The sequence below is a fragment of the Mustela lutreola genome, chromosome 12 (assembly GCF_030435805.1).
Source record: "Mustela lutreola isolate mMusLut2 chromosome 12, mMusLut2.pri, whole genome shotgun sequence".
In the NCBI taxonomy this organism is placed as follows: domain Eukaryota; kingdom Metazoa; phylum Chordata; class Mammalia; order Carnivora; family Mustelidae; genus Mustela; species Mustela lutreola.
In genome coordinates this window covers 82,843,191-82,869,472 of record NC_081301.1, presented here as the reverse complement: position 1 = coordinate 82,869,472, position 26,282 = coordinate 82,843,191, and the positions used below count along the sequence as shown (strand labels likewise).

Genomic DNA, 26,282 nt, shown 5'->3' with positions numbered 1-26,282 from the left:
AATCTTGTTCATTAATTAAATGGCAGTTCATCTGACCAAATTATAGCAATGTGGCAATCTGGGAAAGTAAGACGAGTATAAAAAATGAAAGTCAGTATTTTCCACTTCATCCCCTTTGTACTTTGGGACTCTTGAAATATAACTTCAGTTTAACTTTTTAAAATTTATATTATTCTTCAGTGTTTCGCCCCATATCTGCTAATGCCAAACTTCAGATGAATCGGCGATCGGATTTTGACTTCTCTGCCCCCAAGATAAACCTGGAAGTTGAGTTACATGACATAGCAATTGAATTTAATAAACCACAGGTGATTTTTTTTTAATGAAATTGTAAATTGTGAGTTATAATTTGATAAAAGCAGAACTAAGATTTTAAATGTATTTCAAACACAATATGGTAACATTTCCTTTAGAAAGTCAATAATTTAACTTTTTTAACAATTGAACAAAAAAATCTGAAACATTTAAGAGCCTTAATTTTTTCATCCTTCAGTATTTCAGTGTTATGGAGCTTCTTGAATCAATTGATATGATGACGCAAAATCTGCCATACAGGAAGTTCAAACCTGATGTACCTCTTCACTATCATGCCAGAGACTGGTAAAATGACTAACTTTTTTTTTTTTTTTTTAAATTGAGGTATAATTTTACATATTATGTCCAGGTTTATAACATGGTGATTTGATATTTGTATATGTCATAAACTGATCACCACAGTAAGTTTGGTTAAGGTCCATCACCATATATAAGGACAGATTTTTTTCTTTAGAACTTTACAGGTATCTTAGCAACTTGCAAATATGCAGTAGAGTATTAAATATTTTGACCATGCTGTATATTCTATCCTTACTACTTATTCACCCATTTCACCCAGTGCCTCTGCCTCACCTCTGTCAACCACCAGTCTGTTTTCTGGATCTATGAGCTCAGTTTTTTGGTTTTTGTTTTTTAAGATACCATATGTAAGTGAGATCATACTGTGTTGTCTTTCTTTGTCTGATTAATTTCACTTGGCATAATGTCCATCAGGTCTATCCATGTTGTCATAAATAATAAGATTTCATTCCTTTTTATGACGAATAATATTCTGTGGTTTATATACCATATTTTCTTTATCCATTCATTCGTTGATGGATACGTAGGTGGTTTTTGTATTTTTACTACTGTATTTAAATAATACTGCATTTACTATCAGGGAACATACATCTCTTTGTGCTAGTATTTTCATTTTCTTAAGATAAATACCCAGAAGTAGAATTGCTTGATCTAAAAAAATTTAAGATTTATAAAATATAGTTTAAGAGTGAATTTATTGACTTTAAGAATAATTTTTTAAGATCCTCTTTAAGGGCAGTTAAAGATTGTCATTTGATTTATGGCTTTTGCTTATTATGTTAATAAAATTGATTTAGTGGATTTAAAAAAAACAAAAATGGAGATACAATAATACCATCAATTAACTGTATTTTTAGGATTATTAGAAACTATATTCTAGCTTGTGTTTGGCAATGTCTTTTTTTAAAAAAAAAAAAATGCAAGCTTTTGCATTAGATATTTTAAACCTATGTGATTAAAGTTGAAAATGAGGGTATGATTTTACTCATTCAGAAGTCTTGTTATTCCATTTATGAAGCTCTTGTTTTCTAGAAGTTGCAGTTACTCTTTCAGTTGACCTTTAATTACTGTTCAGGTGACTAAAGTGCTATTTGCCAAGTAGTACTTCAATGGTCTTTCTGTAGAGCTATATTTTTTGTAACACAATTCAGTGATTTTGCTTGTTTTTAAGAGGTAAGATTAATAATTACTGTAGTCTTAGTATGAACAGGGCTGGGAAAAATGAAGTGCCTAGGTCCATAGTCTCTGTACTCTGTATGCTGTTTTAGAGTAGAAGCAGTTTTGTATTTCATACTGTTGGCTTGAATGGTGTCAAGTGTGGGGTTTTGTTTTTGTTTTCTCACTAGGTGGGCTTATGCTATACATGGTATTCTTGAAGTGAATGTCTGCCCCCGGTTACGGATGTGGTCATGGAAGCATATTAGAGAACACAGGCAAAAAATGAAGCAGTATAAAGAACTGTATAAAAAAAAGATAACAACTAAGAAGCCAGCTGGTGAAATTCTCATCTCTTTGGAGGTCAGCATATTTCGAAATTATTGAATATTTTCTACTACATAATTCCTCATAATTTGTTTAAATTTTGACTGGACCATTCGCTTTCAGTTAGACTTTTTCGTACTCCTGTTCTTCATTTCAGTTGGGTGATAGAAACTCTGGTGATACTCTCCAGATCTATGAGCTCAGGTTTTTGGTTTTTGTTTTTTTAAGATACCATATGTAAGTGAGATCATTTGAGATTATTCTCAATCTGGAGAGATTTGAGTTCATGCAAAAAAGTAACTTGAAGCCTCACATTATGATTTTTTTAACCTCAAAACCTAAAAAGCATTTGCTATATTGATTCCAGTCTTTCTGTGTCAGTTTCACAGCCTTCTACTACCTGTAATCATTCCATTTCCCCTGTTACCATCTGATGGCGGTGATTAGATGAATTTCTTGTCTTTTGTATATACTGTGCTTATACTTGTAGCCAGGTCCCTCTGTCTTTCCTCATCTCTGTTTATTCCAGTTTTACTCACTCCTCAAGCTCTACGTAAGTCACATCTCTTATATGAACTTTCCTGAATTTTCTACCCATACAGAATCCATTTTCTCTTCATTCTTGGGCATTTCTAGTCTTTACCAGCAACTCTACACTTCATTATCTGTCTTGAGAATTCCCTAAATACTGGCCTTATCTGTTAGCATTATGTTATATTCTAGAAGGGATTGTTTTATGGATGGATGATGTTTAGTTTAGGGAAACTGTGGGGAGATAGTCTCTTAAAATTCAACCATTCTGAATCTAGGCCAGTTTTCAATTAGGAGCTCCCTAAAAATTGACTTTTATTTTTATGTTTGAGGTAAGAGACTTTCTGCAGACCTAGACTGTTAGGAATGCTTGGGTTGATAGTCTTTTGGGATGGTTACAGATTTCCTTAAATTTTTTTTTTTTTTGAGGGGGGACCTTTTTTGATCTTAACCTGAATCCTCCAAGTCTACTGAATAGTAGAACTCTGAGTAAATTGTTTTCTAGATAATAACAGATCATGGTTGCTTCTGTTATGGGGAAAAAGATTTTAGCATGCAGCTCTAAGAAAAAAAGTAATCATGGGAATAATGTAATATGATGAAAAATTTAGTTTATCTCCGTTACTTTACTCAGTAGCCATAAAAGCTTTAGAAAGTACAAAATTTCAAAACAAGTTTTAAGTGTATCTAGATCTATTTGGAATATATTAAAGATGACACACCAACTGTGCTTATAATATGAAGGATTTAGAATTACATTTTTAGTTGAAAGTGACACTAATGTGTTTATCCTCAGTTGTAGTTAGAACCCAAATAAAAGTCATTTTAAGCAATGCCTATATGGTATCTTTTAGTATGGGTCTGTAAATCTCAATATGACACCTATATGCATGACATGTATGATTTCTTTAGGAACGTTACTCAATCATTACTAATTTCTAAGCTGACATATGTAAGCACTGCTTCTCAGAATTTAAAAGCAGTATTATGTTGATGGTTGATCTGTGTTTTGTTTCCTTTTATGTCTTTCCTTACTGCAGCAGTTTGTTAGATTATAAATGAAAATTTTATCATTTTTCTCTTTCTATTGACTATATGAAATTATTCATTTAAACACACTTTTGTTTATATTTTAAGGAGTTGGAAAAGACCTTGGATGTATTTAATATAACTATATCAAGACAACAGGCAGAAGTGGAGGTAATCCCAGATTATCTTTCAATCAATAAAAATAAATCTAGATTCCATGTAGATTTAACAGATGCAGTGATATTATTAGTGTTCGGCTATATATGCTGTTTCCTAAAAGGGGTTCAAATTTGCTTCTTTGTGCTGTAAGAAAAATTAACTTGATATTTTGTTCCATACATTTGAATTAGGTCCTCTGGAGGAAAAATTCTTGCTAAGTAATTTGGGTAAATAATTCTTGCTAAATAATTATCAAACACTGAGTTCATAAGAAGGTGAAAATCCAATCTTGTGGGGAGTTGGTGGTGTGATTATGGTGACTTGTAAGACAGTAGTGCTCTCTACCTGGAAATCCTAAATTACGTTTGACTTATGTTGCTTTACTTTGTTTGGTTGTCTGTTTGTATATTGTTTACATTTTTTCACTGGAATAGTTTAATTTTGTAAATGTCATTTTTCTTTCTCTTTAGATTGCTAAATAAAGGATAATTTGTTATTTATTTGAAAATTTATTCATTTTAGGTAAAGAAAGCTGGATATAGGATTTTCAGGGAAGGAGCAAAAGATTCAGAGGAAAACAAAGGATGGTTTAGCTGGCTGTGGAGTTGGTCAGAACCAAAAAGTAAAGAACAACCAGATGTTAAGCCTGGAAGTAGGTCCATTTCATTTTGCAGTAGTGCAGTTAATCATTAGGTTAATTTAGTGCAGCTAATCATCAGTTGTGAAAATAAAGTTTTGCAGAAAATTTTCTAACTAAAATAAACATTATGACCATATATACATATTATATGTAATTTATTCTTATCTATAAAATTACTATTAAAACATTGTCCTTGTATATGTCAAATAAAAATTAATTTTTTTATCTTAATGTTTACAAAAGAGCTTTATGCTCAGGATTTAATAAATTTGTAAATTCCCAAGGGTATAAACCATTGTAAATTTTTGTTGAAATTGTTTCTTGGAGAGATTTTTGTTTCCTTACTAAATGTTTAAGATCATAGCTTTGGAGACATAGGGGCTTAAGTTTATATCCTAGATCAGTCACTTGCTAGCTGTGTAGCCCAGGCAAATGATTTAAATTCTCAAAAACCTCTATTAATCATCTGTAAAATGGGAAATTATAATATTAGTACTGCTTACTTTGTATGCTAAGTATGTAAGTATGTTGCTTAGCAGAATAGCACTAAGTACTTAATACAGGTAGTTATTTTGTGAGCTTCCTTAATCCAAATACTTTGAAATTTCTATTGCGAAATTTACGTATTTAGTAGTTTATGTGTTTTTGGAGAATAATCCTTCTAAAATTGCCAGTGATATCCTAACATTCAGTGATTATCACTTTTTCCTTTTTCTTTTTTTTAAAATAAAAGTTCTTTTAAAAGTTTCTTAAAAGTATAAAAAGAGAGTTAATTTTGCCAGTTTGTTAAAAGCAGCTAAATTATGGGTTAGTTTTATCTTACCAGTTAAGAATACAAAACACTTCTTTATGATTATAGTTCTTGAAGAAATGTTGACATCTGAAGAAAAAGCTTTACTCTATGAAGCAATTGGCTATAGTGAAACAGCAGTTGATCCAACCTTGCCAAAAACAGTAAGATGTTTTCTTGCCTTATATCTTAGACTTTAATGGTAGATATGCCTATTTTTAATTTTTTCAGAAATGTTACTGACTACTCTGTGAGCTTTGTCTAGTTGGTACATATTATATTTATTTTAATTTCCAAGGTATGAATAAAAATTGCCCTTTTTAGTGTTCATATGGTGATTCTTTAATATATAAAGGGTTGTTTTTAAAGTATTTTTTTTTGGTTATTGGAAAGAATAAGCTGTGAAGAAGAGTATTTGTTGTCTTTTATATATATATATATTGTGTATCTATATATATATATAGATACACACATACATATAAAATTCATATATAAATTTCATTTTATTTTTTTTTCACTATATTCTAGTTTGAAGCCATGAAGTTCTTTGTTCACTTGAAAAGTATGTCTGTTGTTCTAAGAGAAAAACGAGGGACACCTGAACTGTTAGATATTGTAGTGGAAGAATTTAGCACTTTGATTGTGCAAAGACCAGGAGCACAAGCCATTAAGTAAGTATTTTTCTTTTACTGGTAAGTAAACATTTCATCATAAGGTGGGAAGTTAGATTATAGTCTTACAGTATTTTGTAAGAGTACTATGGTGATGTATCCTTATGTATTTTTAGGAACTTAAATTTTGGAATTATTAAAAATACTGGTTCAGTAGAAAACTCTATGCTAAGGAAATGTAGAGGGACACTGAAGATAAAACAGAAATGCCAGCAGTCACCCTACATAAACGAAGCCGCATCAACAGTTTGGGTTTTATCTGGGAATATCTTTATTTCTTTTGTTTTTAAAAATAGTTTTATTGAGATATAATTAATATACCATGTATTTCATCCATTTAAAGTGTACAACTCAGTTGTTTATCACACTTCTGGTGTCCTATACCAAATTCACAATGGTATATTTATAGAGTTGTGCAATAATTACCATTATCTTAATTCTAGTACATTTTGATACCCTAAAAAAAGAAATCCTATACCTTTAAGCTTTTTCGCAGTCACTCCCCATTCTCCTTTCTCCCCAGTGTATGGCAACACGAATTTACTTGTTTCTAAGAATTTGTTTGTTGGAGGCATTTCATATAAGTGGAATCATGTCATGTGTGGCCTTTTTTGTCCAGCTTCTTTAACTTAGCATGATATTTTCAAGGTTCATTTATGGTATAGTGTGAATTAGTATTTTATTTTTTTCTTTTGCATGGTAAGATCCCACTGTAGAGATATACCACATTGTGTTTGCCCATTCATCAGATGATGAATATTTGGTTTGTTTCTGTTTTTTGACTGTTATGAATAATGTTGCTCTGGATATTTACAGACAGTATTTTGTATGGACAATAAAGCTTAAATTTTCTTGGGTATGCACTTAAGAGCAGAATTATTTCCTCATATGGCAACTCTGTATTTAAGTTTTGAGGAGGAATTGTCAGATTGATTTCCAAAGAGCTGCATCATTGTATATTCACACCAGCAGTGTATGAGATTTCTTATTAATCGATATCCTTGACAACACTTAGCTGTCCTTTTGAATTACAGCCATCCTAAAAGGTGTGAACTGGTATTTCATTGTTGTTTTAATTTGCATTTCCCTGATAGCTAACAGTATTGAGCATTTTTTCTTGTGCTTATTGGTTTCTTCTATATATATTCTTTAGATAAATGTATAGTAACTTACTTTGCCCATTTTTAAATTGAGTTGTCTTTTCATTCAGTTTTAAGAGTTATTAAAAGTTCTCTATATATTGTTGATGAGAATCTTTTATTTCATAAGAAAGTCTTAATTGTTTTCTCTCATTCAATGTTTCTTCTCAGTTTTTTGGTGGTATTTTATGCCAGATATTTTTGGTTTTGATGAAGGTCCAGTTTATTTTTTGTAGTTGTGGTGAAGACTCAAGAAGTCTTCGCCTAACTCAAGAACACAAGATAAATTCCTGTGTATTCTTATGAGAATTTTACATTTTTCTCTCTTAAATTAGGTTTATGACCCATTTTGAGTTAATATTTATGTATGGTGTGAGTTTGGGGTTCAACTTGATTCTTTTGCATGAGATTATTAATTTGTCTTAGCAACATTTGTTGCAAAACCTTATTTTGCATTGAATGATCTTGATACCTTCATCAAATAGTTTACCATAAATGTAAGAATTTATTTCTGAACTTTTTTCTATTCCCATTGATCTTTACAACTTTCTGCCAGTAGGACCCTGTGTTTATTACTCTAACTTTGTAGTAAAATTTGAAATCAGAAAGTTTATCCTCCAGTTTTGTTTTCTTTTTCAAGATGATTTTAGCTCTTCTGATATTCTTGAATTTTTTTATATCCATTTTTGCAAAAAATTTCAGCTTAGATTTGATAAGGATTTTGTTGAATCTGTAGATCAATTTTGGGTACTGACATTTAAAAGGTATTGTTTTAAAATGCATGAATATTGGATGCCTTTCCAGTTATTTAGATCTTCATTAATTTCAACAGTGTTTTATAGTTTTCAGAGTACAAGTTTTGTATCCTTTTTGTTAAGTATATTCGTATGTGTTTTATTGTTTTTGATGCTGTATGGGGGGAAAGAATTTTCCACAACCCCTTTTGAGTGCCTGGCTGCATCTGAAAATTAAATCTGACAGACAGGTTAACAAGGGAGAAGTGTACAGATTTATTTAATAGAAGTTTAACAAAAGAATCTTTCTAATGAAATGAAGATCCAAAGAACCAGTTAGACTAGAGTATGTTAGGTTTGATGAAGAGTGTACAGTTGGGGAGGAATATGATAAGTCAAGTAGTGTAAGGTAAGTATGGTAGACTGGGGAAACTTAGCAAGCCCTGTTTATTAGGACTCTTCGCAGTTCATCTTTGTCTTTAGAGATAAGGATGCTTTTTTCCTCTAGCTATAGGGGGGGCACCTATTACGTGAAGGTTTTAGAATCTATTAGGGGGAAGGGTAGAGGAATATCAGAGTGACCTTTCTGCTTCTGCTGTTTTCTTGTACTCCTTCAATTTAAAAATACTATACCACGGTGCCATATTTTGGGGGCAATGGGTCCTGATCCTCATCAATGCTTACAAGTGGCATCATGTTCTTAATTTCAGTTTTGGATTCTTGATTACAGGTGTGTAGAAATATAATTGATTTTTGTATAATGATCTGTTACCCTGCAATCTTGATATAATTACTTCAATAGTTTTTATTAATTTCCTTAGGCTTTTCTGCATACATGAGCATTGCATCTGCAAATAAAGATAGTTTTACATCTGTATTTCCAGTGTGGACACCTTCTCTTTCATTTCTTAATTGCTCTTATTTTAGCCTTCAGTACCATGTTGAATGGAAGTGGCCAGAAAGGTTATCTTTTTTCTAGTTTTTTACCTTGAGAAGTGAATATGATGTTAAATGTGGGTTTTTCATAGGTGTCTTTTATCAGTTTTAAGAAATCTCATTCTATTCCTAATTTGTTGAGTTTTCGGGTTTTTTTAAATGTTGTTATTGTTGTTGTTTTTCTTGGCATGAAAGTTTGTTAGATTTCATCAAATGCGTTTTCTATGTCCCTTAAGATGATTGTGTATTTTTCGTTCTTTATTCTTTTGATTGATGGTGTATTCACCTTAATTAGTTTCTCACATGATAAAATAATGGTGTATTCTTTTGACTGTATGTTTGATCTTTTTTACATACAGCTGGATTTGGTTTGTTGGTGAGGATTTTTATGTCTGTGTTCATAAGAGAATACGGGTCTATTGTTTTTTTGTGATGGCCTTGTTTGCTTTTTGTATTAGGATGATACTATCCTTATAAAATTAGTTGGGAAGTATTCCCTCCTCTTTGGAATAGTTTGTAAAGAATTGTTATTGAGTCTTCATTAAATGTTTGGTTGTAGAATTCACCAGTAATGTCACTGGGGCCTGAGCTTTTAAATTATTAATCTGTATGTGTCCTTAGGTCTGTTGGCATTTTTCTGTCTCCCCTCCCCCCAGTTCAGTTTCTTTTCAGGAATTTGTCCATTTCACTTAAGTATTTACATGGTATAATTTGTTTTAATATAGTTGTTTGCAGTATTACCATGTAATCTTCTTTCTGTGAGGTTGGTAATAATATATTTTTTTAAATATTTAATATTTTTGAGTCTTTGCTCTTATTTCTTAGACTAGTTAAATTTTGTTATTCTTATTTTCAAAAAAAGAGTTTGGTTTTGTTTTTGCTATATTCCATTCTATGTTTTATTAATTTATTCTCTAACCTTTATATTTTTAAAATTTTTCTTGCTTTAGGCTTAGGTTACTTTGCTTTTTCAAGTATCTTTAGCCAGTATGATAGTGATTTGGGAATTTTCTTTAGCGAATATATGCATTTGCTAATTCATTAATTGTATTTTAATGACTTTTCTTTATTGGAGTAAAACTGACATCATAAAATTAATCTTTCTAAAGACCACAATTCAATGGCATTTAATATATTCATAATGTTGAATAATCACCACCCTTATCTAGTCAAAATATTACCATAAAATGAAATGCCATACTCATTAAGAATCACTCCCCTCCTCATGGCCCTTGGAAGACATGAGTCTGCTTTGTTTTTGGATGTGTCATAAAATGGAATCATACATTACGTGACCTCTTGTGTCTGGTTTATTTTACCTAGCATAATGTTTTCAAGGCTCATCTGTGTTGTTGTGTATATCAGAATTTAATTCCTTTTTAAGGCTGCATAATACTCCATTGTATGTATTTACCACATTTTGTTTATTCTATTCATTTGTTCTATGGAAATTTGAGTTCTTTCTACTTTTGGCTATTGTGATAACACATAGTGAACATTCAAGGGTGTGAATTTGAATACACATTCTTTTCTTGTGTACCTAGGAATGGAATTTTTTGAGTCATAGCATAATTCTTTTTTTAACTTTTTGAGGAGGGGCCAATGTGTTTTTCATAGAGCTGAACCATTTTACATTTCCATTAGCAGTGTACAAGGATTTCAGATTTTCCTTCTTCTTCCCAACACTTATTTTCTTCTTTGTGCCTTTAAATTATAGCTATTCTTGTGGGTGTGAAATGTGTTTTCTCATTGTGTTTTTTTGTATTGCCTTAATGTCTATTGATATTCAACATCTTTTCCTATGGGTGTTGACTATATACATCTTCACTGGGTCCTTTTTTAAAATTGGGTTATCCTCACGTTTTCTTGATAATGTCCTTTCATGCACTGTTTTTAATTTTGATGGAATAGATTTTATCTGAGTTATTTTTCTGTCATTGCTTATGCTTTTGATATAATATCTTAAGAAAGCTTGCCTATATAATTTTGGTATAGTATCTAAGAAGGTTTGCCTAACCCAAGATTATGGAAATCTATTCCTATATTTTCTAAGTGTATTATAGTTTCAACTCTTATGTTTAGGTTTACTATCCACAATGAGTTAAGTTTTGTAAATGGTATGGATAGTGAATACAATTTTATTCACTTGTATGTGGATATCCAGGTGTTCTGAGACCACTTGCTCAAGAAATTATTTTTCTTCATTGAATGATCTTGTTACCCTTCTTGAGAATCCGTTGGCCAGAAATGTATGGCTTTATTTCTGGAGTCTAAATTCTATTTCCTTCCATTCTATAGATTCATTCTGTCTATGCATATGTCAGTTCCACACTGCTTTGATTACTGTAGCTTTGTAGTAAATTTTGAAATTGGAAAGTGCAAGTCTTCCATCTTGTTGTACTTTTTCAAGAATATTTTGGATATTTGGATCCTTTGCAAATCCATATGAATTTGAGGATTTGCCTTTTCACACAAAAGCTGCTTTGAATTTGAAAGGGATTACATTATATGTATAGATTGTTTTCAGTAGTATTGCTATCATAACGATAGTAGGTTTTCCAGTCAATGAGTATAGATATCCTTCCATTTATTTAGGTCTTTCTATGTTTCTTCCAGCATTATTTTGTCCAGTGTTCAAGTCCTTTTCTGGTTAAATATTTTTGGATGTTAATGTGATGGAATTGTGTCAATTTCCTCTTCAGTTTATTCATTGTAGATGTATGGCAGCGTAGTTGATTTTGACATGTTCATCTTGTGCCTTGTAACTTTGCTAAATTATTAACTCTTTTTTTTTTTTTTTGGTGGATCCTTTGGGATTTTCTGTATACCTTTGATCCCTGAACAACATGGGTTTGAATTGCATGGGTTCATTTATCTATGGTTTTTGTTTTTGTTTTACAGTATTTACAGTATTGCAAATGTCTTTTCTCTCCCTTACGATTTAAAAAAGATTTTTTTTTTCTCTATTGTAAGAATACAGCATAAAACATACCACAAAGTGTGTGTCATTGACTGTTAATGCTACCGGTTAGCCTTCTCATCAATAGCCTTCTCATAGGCTATTAGGAATTTGGGGAGACAAAAGTTATATGTGGATTTTTAACCTTGCAGACTGTCATTGCTCCAACCCCTGTGTTGTTAAAGTATTAAAGGTATGTAGAGTGATGTCATCTATGAATAGATTTTCACTTTTTCCTTTCCAAGTAGGTACCTTTAATTTCTTTTTCCTGGCTAATTGTTTTGGCCAGAACTTGTAGAACAGTATTGAAAGTGAACATCCTTCTCTTGTTTATGATTTTGGAGGGAGAGAAGAATGCCAGTGAGTTGATAGTGATAAGCATGATATATGTTTAGGCCAGCTTATACCAAGGATTCCTGATATTGACCCCATTCTTGTAGAAAATCATGGAACATCTTATTCCTCTGAGCCTCCAGAAGGAACCAACAGATTTCAGACCTCTGGCCTCTGTATTTGTGAGAGAATAAGTTCTTGTTTTAAGACCCTCTGTTTGTAATAATTTATTAAGCAGCCCTTGCAAATGAGTCCAATGAATTTTCCAAACTATTTTTGAGAAGACTCTATTCTTTGTCATTTGTGATTACTGAAGTATCTGTTCCATTATTTCAGTGATCACACAGTGAAATGACATTTCCTTAAATTCCTGAAACCAAAACTGAGAAATACTCTCTAGTCCTTGTACTTGGCTTTGAGCTGTGGCACTTCAGAACTCTGCCAGGTTTCCTACATCTCTGGCTTGGCATTCACCTTCTGCTTGCAGGTAGCTTCCAGATCCATTAGCGGTGCATGTCCAGGCTCTGATCAGGTCTTTTCTGGGTTCTCAGCATGTTTGTTGCACTCCGGCTTCCATGATTTACATGTGGCCTTTCTGAGCCTTTTCCCTCATCATTCCTGGGCATTGGGATCTGGCTGGTATTTTCCCTGTCCACTTTCCCTTCTCCAGACAGATATCATTAGTCCATTTCTTTGATTTTTTGGACATATGTTACCTCTGCCTGCATGACCAGAGAACAAAATAGAGGTTACTCTCTGCACTGATTTCTTAGGGAACTGTAAGCAGGTGAAAACACTTGACCACATTATTTTAAGAACAAAACTCCTGTCTGTCTTCATTTGGGCTACAATGATAACATAACAGACTGATATTATAAATAACTGAAATTTAATTCTCACAGTTCTGAAAGCTGGTGGTTTAACATCAGGGTGCAAGCACTGCCAGGTTCTGCTAAAAGGCCTCTTTCAAATTTCCTACTGCAAGTTTCTTGCAGTGTCCTCATGAGATGGAAGGGGCTAGGGCTCTCTGTAGAGTCTCTTTTATAAGACCTCTAATCCCATAGCCCTCATGACCTAAGGCCCCAGATATCATCACAATGGACATTATCATTCCAACAAATGAATTTTGAGTGAGACACACACATTCAGACATTAACAGCTGTATTAGTCTCCTAGCTCCATTTGGCCACACAAGGATGTGGCTTGCTTACCATAGTCACTGCTGTGCTCAGAAATAGGGGATGATAGAAAGTTAAATAAAAATGCCAAAGTGCGGGCGCCTGGGTGGCTCAGTGGGTTAGGCCACTGCCTTCGGCTCAGGTCATGATCTCAGGGTCCTGGGATCGAGTCCCGCATCGGGCTCTCTGCTCAGCAGGGAGTCTGCTTCCTCCTCTCTCTCTCTCTGCCTGCCTCTGCCTATTTGTGATCTCTCTCTGTTGAATAAATAAATAAAATCTTAAAAAAAAAAAAATGCCAAAGTGCTTTCTTTCTGAAATGTAGTGGTCTTCATTAAGCACTTCCTCGGTTGGTGTAAGTTTTTCATTGATTAAATTCCAGGCTTGCAGAGATGTTGACCCTGGCAATTTTTGCTAATTTAATGGTTGTCACAGTGGAGAGAGTGATTCTTAGAGCACCTTGCTTGGCAATTTTCCATGATAATACTCCTCCATTACCTTTTTTTTTTTTTTTTTTTTTAAGACTTTATTTCTGGGCGCCTAGGTGGCTCAGTGGGTTAAGCCGCTGCCTTCGGCTCAGGTCATGATCTCAGGGTCCTGGGATCGAGTTCCGCATCGGGCTCTCTGCTCAGCAGGGAGCCTGCTTCCTCCTCTCTCTCTGCCTACTTGTGATCTCTCTCTGTCAAATAAATAAATAAAATTAAAAAAAAAAAGACTTTATTTCTTTCTTAGAGCAGTTTTAGGCTTATAACAAAATTGGGAGAAATGTACAGACGTTACCTCTATAGCCCCTGCACGTGCATAGCCTCCATTTTCAACATCAAGTGCTAGCAAGAATGGTACTTTTTTTTTTTTTTTTTTTTTTTTTACCAACAACGAACCTGCATTTGTTGACACATCATATTTACCCAGAGTTCGTATATTATATGGCCATTCATACTTGGTGGTGTGTTTTCCTATGGGTTTGGACAAACATAATGTCATGTCCATTATTATGGTATCATAGAGTATTTTCATTGCTTTAAAAATCCTCTGTTCTGCCAGTTCATCATCCTCACCCCCGACCTATGATCTTTTTACTGCGTCCATACTTGTTGCTGTTTTCGAGAATGTCATGCATGCAGTTAGAATACTACACTACGTATCTTTCTTAAAGTGACTTCTTTCACTTAGTAATATGCATTTAAACTTCCTTTATGTCTTTTCATGGTTCAGTAGTGTGTTTGTTTTTTAGTGCTTATTGACATTATTTGGCTGTAACACAGTTTATCCATTCTCGTACCGAAGGCTGTTTTGGTTGTTTCTAAGTTTTTGCAGGTATGAACAAAGCTGCTATAAACATTTGTATGTTTGTATTGTATTTGGTTTTTATATTGACATAAGTTTTCAGCTTCTTTGAGTAATTACCAAGGAGCATGACCACTGGATAATATGGTAAGGGTTTGTTTAGTCTTGTAAGAAACTGCAAAACTCTTTTCCAACGAGACTGTACCATTTTGCATTCCCACCAACAATGTAGGAGAGTTCCTGTTGCTCTACATCCTTGCTTTTATTTGGCGTTGTCAGTATTTTAGATTTTGGCCACTCCTGATAGATGTGTAGTGGAATCTTTATTGTTTTAATTTGCATTTTTAAAAAAGATTTTATTTTTTGAGAGAGTGAGAGAGAGAAAATGTGAGAGAGAGCACAAGAGCGGGGTGGGGGGTCAGAGGTAGAAGTAGACTCCCTGCTGAGCAGGGAGCCCAATGCTGGGCTCCATCCTGGGACTGCAGGATCATGACCCAAGATGAACGTAGATGCTTAACTGACTGAGCCACCCAGATGTGTCTGATTTGCATTTCTTTGACAACCTATGATGTAGAACATTTTTTCATCTGCTTATTTGCCATGTATAGGTTGTCTTTGAAGTGTCTGTTAAGGTTTTGGCCCATTTTTTTTTTAACTGTTTGTTTTCTTCTTACTGAATTTTAAGTGTTCTTTGTATATTTTGGCTAACAGTCTTTTATCAGATGTGCCTTTTGTAAATATTTTTCATAGACTGTGACTTGTCTTTTCATTCCCTTAACATCTACCATAATCTTTGCTTTTTATTATTTGTTGCTCTTTTTCCTTTTTTTTGGTCTTTCTTGCCTTTTGTGGTTTGAGTATCTTTTTTTTTTTCCCAAAGTAGGCTCCACACCCAGCATGGTGTCCAGCGTGGGGCTTGAACGCAACCCTGAGATCAAGACCTGAGCTGTTATCAAGAGTCACATGCTTAACTGAGTGACCCTGGCTCCCCAGTTTAATTGGTGTCTCATATGGTTTTGTTTTCTCTCCTTTCTTAACATATCAGTTATAGCTTTTTTTTTTCAAGTCTCCTTTCAAATAACAGTGTAGCATTTCATGAGTAGTGGGAGTACTTGATAATAAAAAAAAAAAAAAATCCTTAATCTTTTTTCTAGTTCCTTGTATTGTTGCTCCTATTTCACTTATATGTGAACATATGTAAGTATAAAATATACATAAGACATACATGTAAGCGTATATAACCATACACATTGTTACTATTTTGAATATATTAATTTGATTAATAAAATAAGTAAAATAAGAGTTTTTATTTTACCTTTACTTTTTTCCTCTCCATCTCTCTTCCTTTATGTAGATCTGAATTTCTGCCTTACAGTCTTTCTCTCTAAATAACTTATTTTACTATTTCTCAAAAGACAGGTCTATTTATGATAATTTCCCCTATTTTTTTGTTTGTCTTAGAAAGTCTTTGTTTTAACTTGTGAAGGGAAATTTCTTAGGGTACAGAATTTTAGGTTGGTGGGTTTTTTTTTTCCTCTTTAAAATTTTCACTATACTCTTTTTGCTTCCCTGGCTTCTGAGAAGGTAGCTGTAATCATTAGCTGTGCTTCTCTATATGTAGGGTGGTTTTTTTCCTTTAGTTTCTTTCAAGACTTTTTCTTTGTATTTTATGTATATATTTTATATTTCTTTATATTTTTTGTAGTTTAAAAATATGCCTTGGTGTAGTGTTTTGGTTATTTGTTTGCATTTATTCTGCTTAATGTGCTCTGACCTTTGTGGATCCATGACTTAGTGCCTGACATTATTTTGGGGAAATTGACAGTCCTTCTTGTTTAAAATCTTCTGCACTTCTCTCTTTCTTCTGGTATCCCTGTTACGTATATGGTACATCTTTTGTAGTTGTCCCACAGCACTTCGTTATACTGTTCTGTAGTCTTTGTTTTCTGCTTTACCTATTTTTTATGACTCTACTGATACATTCTCCAGCTCAGGGATTAATTCCTCAACTGTGTCTGTATCCTAATAAACATATTAAATGCATTCTGGTTACAGTGTTTCTGATCTTTAATGTTTATTTTTGGTTTTTTTTTTCCCTTAGGATTTCCATCTCTCTGCTTACGCTGTTCATCTGTTCTTGCATGTTGTTTCCTTAGTTCGTTATACTCCTTAGCATGTTAATTGTTACTTTAAATAGTTTTATCACTTCAAGTTGGGTTGTTTGCCTTTTGAGATGCTATGCTATTTTGTTCTTTATAGCCAGATGTGAAGTACTGGATGAAAAGAACTATTACAAATAAGCCTTTAATGATTTGGTTGTAGGATGTGTGGGAAAAGGAAGCGTTCTCTGGTGCTGTGATTTGCTCTCAGTTTTTTAATGATCCCTTGCTTCTGGTCTGTGAACTTAAGAAGTTTCTCAGCACTCCCCCTCTCCCTGCCTGAGTGGGACAGAATGGCAGGAGTTGGGGAAATAGGGTATTTCCCTTCTTCCATATGGAATAGTAGACCTGACTGAAGTTGGGTATTTCCCTTCTGTAGATATTTTGACTTTGATAATACTTAATTAGGTTAAACTCTAGTTAACTAGTTTCTCTAAATAGCATTTTTTAAAAAGAAGAACATAGTGCTGTGTCATATTTTTAAAGGGCTCCTTTTCCCCTTTTCTTGCCTGAAGCATGATGGGTTTTTTCTCCAATATTTTTTGTGGGAACCTGGTCCAGTTCCTGGAGGTATATTTCAAAATATTGTTGAGGGGGGCTCCTATGATCGGGTTCCCTAGAGTTGTCCACTTTGAATCTCCAGCAGTTCAGAAGAATGAAACAGTTTAAATTTTCCATCTTTGGCACTGGTATACATGATAGTTTTCTTTTGTGAGTTTCTGCTCTGGGAATCTGACTCCCTTCATGGTTTTTTTAAATTTAGAGATCAGCATGTAAACAGGGTTGTTTGTGAATAAATCTGTGTCAATTCAGATCAAGTAGTTCTATGTTTTCTTTGATGGGAGTGGAATGAAATAGGACGAAATGAAATTGTTTTCATTAATTTTTACTGTATTTTATGTTTAAAAAATACTGTAAAATGTAAAATTGGATTGATAGCTAATTTTTGTCCTATCTTTTTCCGTATAGATTTGAAACCAAAATTGATTCATTTCATGTTACTGGCTTACCAGATAATTCGACAAAACCCCGCCTCCTGTCTTCATTGGATGATGCTACATCACTCTTCCAAATTATATTTGAAATAAATCCTTTAGATGAAACTGTTGCTCAGAGGTGTATCATAGAAGCTGAACCTTTAGAAATGATATATGATGCAGTAAGCATTTTTTTAATCACTAAGTTTTAATATATTTCTGTTTGCTTTGACTTTGTGCTTAATGTTAATGGTACTTATTTTAACAGAGAACAGTAAATAGTATAGTGGACTTCTTCAGACCTCCAAAAGAGGTAAATCTAGCACAGCTCACATCAGCAACTTTGACAAAACTTGAAGAATTTCGTGACAAGACAGCAACAGGTAAATGCTAGTATTAAGGTCGGTATATTAAGAATTATATCCTATACTAAAATTTTATTCATTTTATTTTTTAAAATATTTTATTTATTTATTTGATAGAGATCACAAGTAGACAGAGAAGCAGGCAGAGAGAAAGAGGGGGGAAGCAGGCTCCCTGCTGAGCAGAGAGCCTGATGCGGGGCTTGATCTCAGGACCCTGGAATCATGACCTGAGCCCAAGGCAGAGACTTTACCCAGACGCCCTCTATACTAAACTTTTAGTCATATTAAACTGAGTTTAGTAAGGTATACTTTAAATTTATGCTTCTAGACTAGATATAGTTTAGTTGAAACTAACTGGTACTGTTATATTAAAAATTCCGGTATAACAATAATCCTTTCTTATACTCAGAATGGACAAACTTACTGTGACATTGAAATTAATTCCATATTAATGTTAGGATTTTTGGAATTCTCTTCATGAGAGAATGAACCTCTCATTTTTCTTTCATGTAATGAACTCTAGATTTTAATACGTTGGCCTCAGAAAATAAAAATTCCATTCTTTTTTATTCTTTTGAAGAGTTTTTGTGAGATTGGGTGTTATTTTTTCTTCCAGTATTTTACCTAATTGAATAGTAAAACCATATGAACTTGGAGATTTCTTTGTGCAAGATTTTTAAATTACAGATTCCATTTTAAGATATATGTATTTAAAATATATAAGATTATATAAAATTGATCTGTATGATTTTAATGCCTTGCAATTTCTTGATACTTGCTCTCTGGCTCGGTATATGGTAAGTTAAAAAAATGTTTCACATATGTTTGAAACACCTATATTTTTCATACCTATACATATTTTTAGGTCATATTTATCATGTACTTGCAAGTCTTCTGTATTCTTATTGGAATTGTTTCCTGTCTTCTGTCGCCACGTGATCCCTTGCTTCTGGTCTGTGAACTTAAGAAGTTTCTCAGCACTCCTCCTCTCCCTGCCTGAGTGGGACAGAATGGCAGGAGTTGGGGAAATAGGGTATTTCCCTTCTTCCATATGGAATAGTAGACCTGACTGAAGTTGGGTATTTCCCTTCTGTAGATATTTTGACTTTGATAATACTTAATTAGGTTAAACTCTAGTTAACTAGTTTCTCTAAAGAACATGTTTTTTTAAGGAAGAACATAGTGCTGTGTCATATTTTTCCCAGTAGTTCGTCAGAGAAACAGATGAAAAATAATGTCACTGTGAATATGCATTTGTCTATTTCTTTAAGATTTGTCATATTTTTCTTTATAAATTTGCTGCCAATAAGTGCATGCACAATACAAAATTTTTCTCCAATGAACCAAATCTTTCCTTTATATAAAGTTGACTGTGTGTATTTTTTATAATGTTTTAATTTTTTTCCAATTATAATATTTTGATTTCTTTTTTCTGATATTAGTATGGATGTTCTAGTTTTTTCTTGGTTTGAATTTGCCTATTTTTTTGTTCTTTTACCCTGTATCTTTACTTTTAGATGTGTCATAACAACAACATGCAGTGGGATATTTCTGTCTGTATTTATATACTTTTTTTCTTTTTTTTCCTTTTTTTAGCATTAATTTGTTTCCCTCCACCCCCTCACTATACCATTTGAAACATTCTCTTTTTTTACTCTAGTAATTAGGACATATTTTTCTCAAGATAGAAATTTAATAAAAAATTTTTACCCTCTCAGTCATTACGAGGATTTGAACAGTTGAACTGCCATTTACCATCCTCAGCACTTACATGCTGTTGTTATTTCCTTGTTTTACTTTTTAAGATTTTTATTCAAGTATAGTTGACTTACAGTCTTAGCAGTAGGTATACAACATGATTAGCCAATTCTACACATTACAGTTTTGTTTTTGTTTTTGTTTTAGAGGAAGAGAGAGTGCATGCATGTGCTCGAGGTGGGTAGGGGAAGAGCAGAGGGAGAGGAAGAGAAGGAATCTTAGTCAGGTTCCAGTGAGTGGAGTGTTAATGTCCCCTATTAAAATTGTATTATTATCAATGTGTTTCTTTAATTTTGTTATTAATTGGCTTGTATCATTGGCTGCTCCCGCATTAGGGGTATAAACATTCATAATTATTAGATATTCTTGGATAGATCCTTTAATTATGATACAGTTTCTTCTTTATCTCTTACTACAGTCTTTGGTTTAAAATCTAATTTATTTGGTATAAGGATTGCCACCCCAGCTTTATTTTGATGTCCATTAGCATGATAAATTGCTTTCCATCCCCTCACTTTAAATCTAAGGTGTCTTTGAGTCTAAAACGAGTCTCTTCCAGACAGCATATTGATGGGTTTTGCTTTTTTATCCAATCTGATATCCTGTGTCTTTGGATTGGGGCATTTAGCCCATTTACATTCAGGGTAACTATTGAAAGATATGAATTTAGTGCCACTGTATTACCTGTAAAGGAACTGTTTCTATATATTGTATTGTCTATGTTCTTTTCTGATCTATGTTACTTTGAGCTCTCTCTTTGCTGAAAGGATCCCTTTTAAAAATTATTTCTTGTAGGGTTGGTTTGGTGATCACAAGTTCTTTTTGTTTCTGTTTGTCCTAGAAGCTTTTCTATCACTTCTATCCTGAATGACATGCTCGCTGGATAAAGTATTCTTGGCTGCATATTTTTCTCATTAAAACCCTAAATATATCATGCCAGTCCTTTCTGGCCTCCCAGGTCTCTGTGGATAGGTCTCCTGCCAGTGTAATGTTTCTAACCTTGTAGGTTATGGACCTATTTTCTGGAGCTGCTTTTGCGATTTTCTCTTTGTCTCTGAGATTTGCAAGTTTCATTATTATATGTCAGGTGTTGACCTATTTTTTTTTTTTTTTAATTTTTAGAGGGGGAGTCTCTCTGCCTCAGGACTGGGATGCCTGTTTCTTTCTCCAGATTAGAGGAGTTCTCTGCTATTATTTGCTCTAATATACCTGCTGACCCTCTTGCTCTTTCCTCTTATGGGATGCCAGTTTTTCTGATATTGTTTCACTTTATGGTATCACTTATCTCTCAGATTTTCCCCTTGTTATCCAGTAATTGTCTCTCTTTTTCTCAGCTTCTTTATTCTCCATGATTTGGTCTTCTATATCACTGTAGAATAGTGATATATCACTATATTACTCTCTTCTGACTCATTTATCCTAGCATTTGGAACTTCCATTTTTTATTGCATCTCATTAATGGGCATTTTTGATTTCAACTTAATTAGATTTTAGTTTTTCTATTTCTCCAGAAAGGGATTCTCAAGTGTCTTCCATGCTTTTTTCAGGCCCAGCTAGTATTTGTATAATTGTTATTCTGAACTCTAGTTGGGACATTACTCATGTCCATGCTGATTAGAAGCCTAGCAGTAAGTACTATCTTTAGTTCTCTTTCTTGACGTGAGCTTTTCCCATCTTCCCATCTTGTCATTCTGTCCAGAGAAGAATAGATGAACGAGAGAACAAAATACTCAAATGGCAGCAGTGATCCTAGAGAAATATATACTAACCAAATCAGAAGAGAGCTGAAACCAAAAAAGGAAAAAAAAAGAAAGAAAAAGAATATAATCAGACAGGTGAACAGAATAGATCAGGACACTGGATTCTGTGTGTATTTTGATCTGTTTCTTAGAAAGCTGGTGAGAAAACTAGATCCCAAAATTGTAAAGAGAGAAAAACTTATACATGTACAAGATTAAAATTGAGTACAATGAAAGGATAGACTATAACTGTGAAAATGAAAAAAGTCAAGAAACAAGAGGGAAAAAAACAAGAGGGGAGAAAAGGATATAAACAGGTGACTGGAACAGAGCAATACTCTGTGTCTTGAGTGTATTTTGGTTTGTTATAAGAGACTACATCTCAAAACTGTAAAGAAACACACACACACATATGTATATATAAACAAAATTAAATACTTTGAAAGGAGAGAATGTAACTATAAAGATGAAAAGCAAAAAAGAATTTTAACAAAAATGAAAAAATAACAAAAGAAACAAAAAGAAGAGAAACAAATATGATCAGACAGGTGAATAGAACACGGCTATACACTAGATTTTGGGTATATTTTTATTATACTCAAATATATAATATATAATTATATATATATGTAATTATATATATAAATATAATATACTGTTAGAGAAGTTACTACATCCGTAGATTGTATGAAAGAAAAACATATATACACAAAATCAAATACAAAGAAGGGATAAAATGTAACTAAAAATGACAGATTTTTAAACAAGATTTATTTGTCAGAGAGAGAGGAAGACTGTTGCACAAGCAGGGGAAGTGATAGGCAGAGGGGGAATCAGGCTCCTCATCAAGCAAGGAGCACCATGTGGGACTCCATCCCAGGACCCTGGCATCATGACTTGAGCTGAAGACCCTCAACTGTGTGAGCCACTCAGGCATCCTTACAGAAAGTTTTTAAAAAGGAGTTGATAAAATAAGAAATTGGTTCTAAGAGGAATGAGAAAAAAGTTTAAAAAATTAAAATTGGAAGATTAAAGAATCATGGGGAAAAACCCCCATGAGTTCTGTGTGCTGTATTCTAGTGCTGGAGTTTTGCAGTTATTGATTGGTAAACTTGGTTTTGGCTGGATATTCTTGCTGATCTTCTGGGGGAGGAGCCTATTGGTTTGATTCTGCAGTATATTTGCCCTAGGTGGTATTGTTCCGCCCTTGCCAGGGAGCCAGGTTAAGTAATGTGCTCCCATTTTCTCTCTGTGGCTTTAGTTTCCTGAAGGCTTTCCCTGCAGCTTTAGAAGATGAGAATGAAAACACGAAAACAACAGCCTGCCAGTCTATGGCCTGGAGCCGAGAGCTCAGGGCCCCGTTCCTCACTGACCCCTCAGAGAAGAGCAGTCCGTCACTCCTGTTTCCCTGGTCTCTGGCTGTATTCCATCCTCACCCAGGCTGTGGCTGAGCATTTCTGTCACAGGTACACCACCCTGTGCTGAGTCTCCAAACCCTTCAGACTCCTGCAGCACTCTCCCGTACTGCTCCCCTTGGGGAGAAAGAAGGGTCTCCCTGGTTCTGCCATTTACTGGGCCCCTTCTGGAGAGCAGTCACCTGACCATGCCATGGTCGCAATTTATGGCATCCCTGAGCTTAGAGCCCTCTCCTGGCATCACATGTAGTAGCCAGCTTCCCTGTTCTGATGTCTAGGAACTCTGCTGCACTCAAGCACCCCCAGTTTTCCTGTGATCCCAAGGATCCTGACACCACACTGTCCCATCTAGGATTCTACCCCCAGTTTGCTGCCTGATGGAGACTCCCTCCCCCCCTTGGTGTATCTCCCCACATAGCACTTCGGAGTCACTTCTCTGCACCTCCTCCCTTGCAGAAAGTGGTCGCTTTCCTATTTGTAGAGTTGCAGCTGTGCAATTCTTAGATCTCCAGTTGAGTTTGCAGATGTTCATAATGATTTGATAGCTATCAAGGTGAGTTCCTTGGACCAGATGAAACCGAGGTCTCCTATACCTCTGCTGTCTTGGACTTCTCTCCAGATGTTAAATATTTTAAGAAGTGGAAGTCATTAGTATTTTAACTTCTACATTAACAGGCTTAACTATTTGAATCTATTAGATTGTTTTCTTCTGTGCACAAATAATGTTAGCTGTTATTAGAATAAAATGTTAATATTAGGAAAAATGGGGTGCTAGTATAAGTTTTTAATTTAAAAAGTTGAATAATATGTTTTAATGTTTTTCCAGAAAGCTAAAATTTACCAATTTGGGAACAGATTCATCTGTTACATAGTTTATCTTTTTTGGTTCTTTTCTCTATTCATTCTCTCAATCTTTTATTTTCTTTCTATATTGGCCTCTATTTATTATCCTTTTCCTCTAGAACCTGGTATCTTTCTTGTATTATTTTCTGCATTCTTAGGAGTGAAGGTTTTCAGATCTTTTCTTCTTTGTCAAGTAGGGGGATCAGCTTCTAGAACATAACCATGTAATTAGTTACTGTTGTCAAATTTGGTTGTTTTGACAGATGTGGTCATTTATGAAAACCCTTCATTTGAAAAATAAGGCTCTTTGATAGGATCATTTATTTATTTATTTATTTCAGTGATCTCATTTATTTACTCAGTCAAATATTTATCGTGAGCCAAATCTATATTGGATGCTGTGCTAAGTTTTGGAGAACAAAGTAGTGATAAAAACAGATGTAGTTTTTGCCTTTTGATGGATGTGATGAGATAGGACAGACATAAAACTAAGTGTCATCTACATAAAAAATTTAAAATTCACGGGGCACCTGGGTGGCTCAGTGGGTTAAAGCCTCTGCCTTCAGCTCAGGTCCTGATCCCAGGGTCCTGGGATCGAGCCCCATGTCGGGCTCTCTGCTCACCAGAGAGCCTGCTTCCCTTCCTCTCTCTCTGCCTGCCTCTCTGCCTGCTTGTGATCTCTGTCTGTCAAATAAATAAATAAATAAATAATCTTAAAAAAAAAATTTAAAATTCACTTAAAAATATTATTTTAAAGAACATAGGAAGAGTAGTTGTAAGAAGTACCCTCTGCCATCACACTGACCTTGCATTCCCTGGCAGGATATCCTTGTTTTCGCCAAGGAGTGAATTTCATCCCATGTTGGGGAAAGTGGCTGGAAACTTGCTCTCTGAAACTTCCTTGAACTTACCCTCTGATGTGATGGGGAAGCTGTTCCTGGGACAGTGTCTCACTGAATGCGTTCTGCTGTGACACTGAGTGAAGGGGGTGTTCAGGGAAAGGATGGCTGTTGGATGCTGTTGGTATTTGTGCATAGCATGTGCCTGGCTTTGGAGAAAGTCACATCACTGTAGGATATTGGCTGAGTGAGCACACTGACACCAGGAAGCAACACTTTGTCTCCAAGCAGTGTCTCACCAAGGGTTTCCTATGTCCTACTAATTTGCAACAGAAAAGTATCAAAAATGCTCAGGTCCACTTTCACAGAGCAGGCACATGGGTGAGTTTGGAGCTTATGGAGGAAATAAATTCTAATAGGCCCAGATGCTGTGAAGGAAATGAGAATAATGAGTTATCTCCATATAGTTTAGATGATACGGTCAGAGAATAGCTCTTTGAAAAGTAACATTAAGACCAGATGTGTGTGTGTGTGTGTGTGTGTGTGTGTGTGTGTGTGTGTGTCTAGGACCCACCCAGCTGAAGAGTATAAGGAAGAACCTTCATAGCAGTGTTAAAATGTGAGGGTCCCAGCCTGGGACAGAATTGGGTGATTTTGGCAGCTCCAGAAGGCTACGTTGGTCCTAATGTAGTAAGCGAGGGGTAGTGGAATGATGTTAAAAAGGCAGGCATAGTGTCAGTAAAACAAAACTTGGAAAGTCCTTTTAAACAATTCAGATTTTGTTCTAAGTGCAGTGGGAAGTAGAGGAGAGACACAGTAGACTTGTATCCTTGTATCCAAAACCAAATATTCAACGTCCCCCTCTTCTGTTAAGAAACAAACTAGACAGATCACTGTGACCTGGCATCCAGAAAGCTCTCATTGAAAGTAGGGCCTAAGGTGAGATTTCCAGGGAGTATAGGACTTGGATTTGTAGAGTCAGGAACACATGACACAGATTATTTTGGTTGAGGGAGTCTTACAGTGGAGATGGAAATTAGGGTAGAGAAATGCTTAAAAACAGTGGAGATGGAAATTAGGGTAGAGAAATGCTTAACAGTGTGAGACCAAGAATATTGGATGCCGGATTATCCTTTCTGGCACCTTCTTGGGACTGTAGTACCTGACTCACTCAGCAAACAGACTTGAGTAAAGCTGTGTTGTCTGTGTTTGAATACAGATAATTTGGGGGAAGAAAACAAACAACTATGCTGTGAGTCAGTTCTGTACTTAAGTTCCAAGCTTACTGAATGTTTCAGGAAACATAATTTTTTAGATATGTTTGTCCCTGGTTTTACCCAAATTGAGTTTGCAGGTTAGAAGCATTTCTTTGAGGAATCATTACAATTTTGTACCCAGTTATATTTAATTAAGAGTGTATATGCACATTGATTAACAAATTACATTATGTTGAAGATACATTGCTTAAGGTATTTTTAAAATTAATACTTCACATTTTCAATTTAAATTTTCTGCAGGTCTACTATATATTATTGAAACACAGAAAGTTCTTGATCTCAAAATTAATTTGAAGGCTTCATATGTTATTATCCCACAAGATGGAATTTTTAGCCCTACATCAAATCTTCTACTTTTGGATCTTGGTCATCTAAAGGTATATGCTAACATTTGCCCTATATTATATTTAAGATGTTTCCCTGTTTAAAA

At 34.3% G+C, this 26,282-nt stretch overlaps 1 protein-coding gene across 4 annotated transcripts in view; it reads left to right on the top strand.

Annotated features, from left to right (window-relative positions):
* Nucleotides 1-26,282, top strand: part of VPS13A (vacuolar protein sorting 13 homolog A) — a 224,577-nt gene that overhangs the window by 34,433 nt on the left and 163,862 nt on the right. For all 4 annotated transcript variants that reach the window (XM_059142057.1, XM_059142058.1, XM_059142060.1 and 1 more), the window contains exons 11-20: nucleotides 181-308; nucleotides 494-600; nucleotides 1,962-2,133; nucleotides 3,766-3,828; nucleotides 4,339-4,468; nucleotides 5,316-5,410; nucleotides 5,775-5,917; nucleotides 17,609-17,798; nucleotides 17,885-17,999; nucleotides 26,093-26,229. In XM_059142057.1, coding sequence (XP_058998040.1) covers nucleotides 181-308; nucleotides 494-600; nucleotides 1,962-2,133; nucleotides 3,766-3,828; nucleotides 4,339-4,468; nucleotides 5,316-5,410; nucleotides 5,775-5,917; nucleotides 17,609-17,798; nucleotides 17,885-17,999; nucleotides 26,093-26,229 — 1,280 coding nt within the window. The remainder of the gene's footprint in view (nucleotides 1-180; nucleotides 309-493; nucleotides 601-1,961; nucleotides 2,134-3,765; nucleotides 3,829-4,338; nucleotides 4,469-5,315; nucleotides 5,411-5,774; nucleotides 5,918-17,608; nucleotides 17,799-17,884; nucleotides 18,000-26,092; nucleotides 26,230-26,282) is intronic.